This window comes from Fukomys damarensis, unplaced genomic scaffold, assembly GCF_012274545.1.
Source record: "Fukomys damarensis isolate Sample0158 unplaced genomic scaffold, DMR_v1.0_HiC HiC_scaffold_14, whole genome shotgun sequence".
Classification (NCBI taxonomy): Eukaryota; Metazoa; Chordata; class Mammalia; order Rodentia; family Bathyergidae; genus Fukomys; species Fukomys damarensis.
In genome coordinates this window covers 23,478,651-23,483,670 of record NW_022900926.1, presented here as the reverse complement: position 1 = coordinate 23,483,670, position 5,020 = coordinate 23,478,651, and the positions used below count along the sequence as shown (strand labels likewise).

Below are 5,020 nucleotides of genomic sequence, written 5' to 3'. Positions count from 1 at the left end.
CGGGGCCGCGCAGGTTCCCGGCCGCTCCCAGGTATCCGGGAGGGGAGACGGTGGGGAGGGGCGGGAGCCTTGAACCTGGCTCTGGAGGAAGAGAAACCCGGTTGCGGGCTCCGAGCCGTTTCTTGCTGGGCAAGCGTCAACTCGGCAGGGATTATTAACCAGGTCAGCGAAATGAGTCTGAACCCCTTTTCTAGAATCATAGTAGCGGCCGCAAGGCACTTCCTCCCGCTCTCCTCTTTCCAATCCCCCCCACCCCAGCACTTTTTTTTTTTTTAATCGTTTCTTTGCACGGTTTGTTTCCTTGACAGAAGGTAATATTCATAGTTGTAGTCTTGTAACCACACCGGGTCTAGCAGGTGGAGGAGTCGAGAGCACCAAGGCTGAAATCAGCCTTTGAAAGTCCTTTGACTGTTGGGTCTGAGATCTTGTCAGTGCAGATAAAGGAAAAGTTATTTCAGGTCCGCAGTAGAAATTAATCATGCTACTCAGGCGACCAGAACGCTGTAGAGCATGGCAGTCGCGTGCACGACTCAAAGGGGAGCCCCGTGCCAGCCCGGCTGGTAGAGAGCAGCCCTGGACTCACTCTGCTGCCCTCCCTGTCCCTTCAGGACATGCAGAAGTCTTGCGCCACGTTTTCGCCAAAACCTTGGTTTTGCACATTTGTGCCTCTTGCTCAATTTTGAAGAGGTACGAAAGACACGGGAGCATCATTTGCGCGCGCTGGAAAGTACCTTAAAAATAGAATCCAAGCCCCTGTGCATAAGTGAGGTACCCAAGGTCCCTAAACAGAGGAAGTGATTGTCCGAGTCACGAGTCACGCAGTCAGGTGTAGGCAGGACGAGCTCTGGCACCTTTGCCTCCAGAACCCTGGTCCTGGCCGGTTCCTCCTATTCTTTCTCACCTGATGTTGGCTGCCCCCTGTGGGCGGCTGCTTGTGTCGCTGTTCCTAGGTTAAGCTGTTACTAGGAGGGAGGTGCCCGATTACTAATTTGGAAAATGTCGCCCACAGTTCTGGAAATGCGATCTCCGGATCTAGCCAAACCTAAAAAGTCAATTTGAGATTCCTTCGATTTTTCTTGGAATCCCTGATACTTCCTAAGAGGCTACTTCATTTGGCGACTTCTAAGGAGTTTTCTGTCCACTTGTCAAAAGATGTGTTTACAGCACTTGGCTTATAGTAGCTTTTTGTTGTTATTTTATTATATTGTTTACATTTACATCAAAGGGAAAGTATTGTAGTTGTTATTGATAAGTTCTTTACTGCCTCTTGTGTATAGTATGATGCACCTATAGGCGCATGTTTCAAAGGATAGACAACGGAATGCAAAATGATTAATGAATGCCATTTAGTAGGGGTTTTATTGGCTGTTGTTTTTGATGGTAGCGTTTTAAGTGCAGATCATAAACAGTCACTGTGCATCCTGGACCATCAGATGGTTGCTCAAAATAATGGTTTTAAATTTTAAGAACTCCAGTTCAGGACTCTTGTAAGCACTTTTGTTTGATTTGTAGGTGGTTTGTAACATACTCTGGTGGATTAGTTCGAGAAGACAGTACTTACTATAAATATAAATTTCCTCTTTAAAAATAATCGTTTGCATCATGATACTGGCTTATGCCATTAACATTTACTATATTTATTTACACTGGGGGTTGTTCTCAGGGCTTTCACACTGCACTATATTGCTAGATATATTGATTTATTTAAATTTTGAGACAGGGCCTGTTAAGTTGCCCAGGCTGTTCTTTCTTCCTTCCTTCCTTCCTTCCTTCCTTCCTTCCTTCCTTCCTTCCTTCCTTCCTTCCTTCCTTTCTTTCTTTCTTTCTTTCTTTCTTTCTTTCTTTCTTTCTTTCTTTCTTTCTTTCTTTCTTTCTTTCTTTCTTTCTTTCTTTCTTTCTTTCTTCTTTTTTTTTTTCTCGTACCAGGGATTTAACTCCTTGTGCTTGTGAGGAAGGCGACAGAACCACTGAGCTAAATCCCTAACCCTGTCCAGGTTGTTCTTGAACTTGCAGACCTTCTGCCTCAGCCTCCCAGAGTGGTAGGATTATAGGCATGTGGCACCATTCTTGGATTATGCTATTATTTTTAATTGACCTTAGTTTCATGGGTTTATTAATATTAAAATGATAAATTTTAGCTGTTTCTAATATATCCTAATTTTTTATATTTTGTTTTTCAAGGAAAATTATAACTAAAAATAAATGGAAATTACTCTCACATATTCAGTATATGATTAATAAACTTTAAGCATAGAGTTACTTTTTTTTTTTTTTTTTGGTACCAGGGATTAAACTCAGGTCCTTGTGCTTGCAAGGCAGGTACCTGAACCACTGAACTAAATTCCCAGCCCTACTTTATTTTTATTTATCAATTTTTTTTTTTCAGTACTGGGGATCAAACTCGGGACCTTGTGCTTGCCAGGCAGGCATGGTTCCACTGAACCACATCCATGGCTGTAGAGTTGCTTTAAAAGTCATCAAAATGCATAGTTTCATTTAACTGGTAAAAGAAAAAGCTTTTTTGAAAATAGTGATGGGGCCAGGCATGGTGGTGCATGCCTGTAATCCCAGCACACAGGAGGCTGAGGCAGAAGGATCTCTGTGAGTTCAAGACCTATCTGGACTACATAGTGAGTTCCAGGTCAGTCTCAATTATGTAGTGAGACCCTGTCTCAAAAAGAAAAAAGAAAACAGTGATGGGTTTTTTGTTGTTGTTGCTTTTTATTTAATCTGTGGATTTCTTTGGGGGGGGAATCCCTAGGTTTTGAATTAGGTACATTTTAAGATACTAAACACCATTCAGTCAGAGACAGAAAAAACAAGAGTAAATAGGATTCTATTAAGTGCCATAATTATTCACTTAAGTACTCTGGAAACTGAGTGTTATAAACAGGGCCCCAAGTTGGGTCACTCAGGCCTGGAGTTTTGAAGAATTTGATATTCATGTTAATTGCAAAACACTTGGGTTACTGGAGGTCTTATCTTTTGTCAGGTTTTAAAATACCTGTCTCTTAGATTCTCCTAATCTTCAAATCTTTAAAGGATGACTGTCACTATAGTATTGGATGTATTATTTCTCAAATTTTAAGAATTTCAATAGAGCACCAACCCCATTGGAATAACTTATTGATTTGTTTATTGTGTTTGGGAAATATTATTTAAACAATGTGACATATGCCAGAGATTTTGAGTGTGCACTTATACAAAGGACGTGGGTACTTGTTCTTTTTCTTGTCCTTAACATTAAGTTTTAAACTTAAACCCTGATTGGTTGGAAGGTTGCCACATGTGTAACTTGTCACTGGCCTAATAGTAACAGCAGGTTTAAACATGCAGCACCACAGGAAACTGCCAGATCCTTTGCTGTATCTGTGGATACCAATAACAGCAGAACCAGTTTACAATACTACAGCAACAGAATGCAGAAAACAATCTTGTTGTGCAAGTTTCCAAAGTTTTGTCTTCATAGCCTTTGAAAAACCTGTTGAAGAGTTTTGGTGGGACTCTGTAATCCAATAGTTTAAATCCTCTTTTTTCAACCCGTGTCTGTCCATTCTTATTTCCACAGCATATACAGTAGTGACGAGGATGATGAAGACATTGAGATGTGTGACCATGACTATGATGGGCTACTTCCCAAGTCTGGAAAGCGTCACTTGGGGAAAACTAGGTGGACCAGGGAAGAGGTAACTAATCATTTGATCAAAACATGGAGAAAAACAGACTGTGCAATTTACAAAAAAGCAAAATTCCTGTTGTAAGGTCTTGGAGAGCCTGTCCTAGCCCACTTACACAGTATACTCACCTCTCACCGCTGCCCCACACAATCACTGTACCATTCACTTCTAAATTACTTGTGGTTCTTTGAATATCCACTCCTTTTCACCTTATGCTGCATCTGTTTCCCTCTGCCTAGTCATTCATAAGCCCTGCCACCTCTTACTACCTCTTCCCTACCTGTGAAGCCATCGTCTGTCCTGGGAGCCATGCCTGGCTTCCTCTGACCATGATGGATGCATCTTCCTGGCTTCCCATGCCGCTGAGAGCACTTCCTGCCTTACTGTTCCTGTGACATGTGTGTCTCACCCGGTAGATGGCAAGTTTCTTGAGGGTGGAGCTAAATGTCTTCTGTTTGTGTGCCCTGAACCCAGAATTACTTGCCTCAATGTAGGATATTGATAAATGCTTCCTGAATAAATGAACGACTTGCTATTTTTTTAAAAAAAAACAAACACTCACAGAACTCCTCTTGTGTTAATGAATTTGTGTAGTATTCTTGATATATAATGTGTTGCAGAGCCTTATGTATAAATGCTTGTTCTTGAAGCATCCAGTAATGGTTGGAGGTGTATCTACATCTCACCATTTCCTGCTGGCTTCTCAAAAGCTGGGTCTTTGAAGGAATGGAAAAATCCCTTAGAAGCAAAATTAATAATGCATGAGGAAAAATTTCTTTCTAATGTTATTAAAATATTTTGCAACTAATTTTAGAATAGTTCACGTTAGAATCAGTGGTAACAACTCTCCTTCAGTTTCATTTTGCTCTGCTTCATTTAAACCAGAATCACTGTTGACAGCAGACAGAATTCTCAGGGAGTCACAGAGGAAGTGCATATTTTACCTATAGAAATTGTGCACTTGGGTGATCCTTAAGGATGTTAGAAGTTCTGTTGTCGACCCTGGTTTCCCAGTTCCTGTGTTTGTATTGTGCCAGGAACCTGCATCATGTATGAATGTTACTTTTGCAGAAAGATGAGAAAAACATGTAGAAAATCATTTGTGAACAGCATATTAACTGAAAGAGCCAGGTGCCCATGAATGTCTAGTGTCTTTTGTGTTCTAATATATTTGATCTCATTTAAACTGTGAATACACTGATTAAAAAAACTGCATGATTTTATCATAGTATACATGCCTTAAAGTTTAAGTTTGAAAGGTTATCTTTTTTTATATACAGAAAAACGTTGAACTAATTGGAAAGATTCTATTTCTTTCTTTTCTTTTTTTTTTTTTTTTTTTG

At 40.4% G+C, this 5,020-nt stretch overlaps 1 protein-coding gene across 1 annotated transcript in view; it reads left to right on the top strand.

Annotated features, from left to right (window-relative positions):
- The window catches only part of Myb (MYB proto-oncogene, transcription factor), a 40,328-nt gene that overhangs the window by 5,213 nt on the left and 30,095 nt on the right, over positions 1 to 5,020 (top strand). The window contains exon 4 of the mRNA XM_033763160.1: positions 3,569 to 3,686. Coding sequence (XP_033619051.1) covers positions 3,569 to 3,686 — 118 coding nt within the window. The remainder of the gene's footprint in view (positions 1 to 3,568; positions 3,687 to 5,020) is intronic.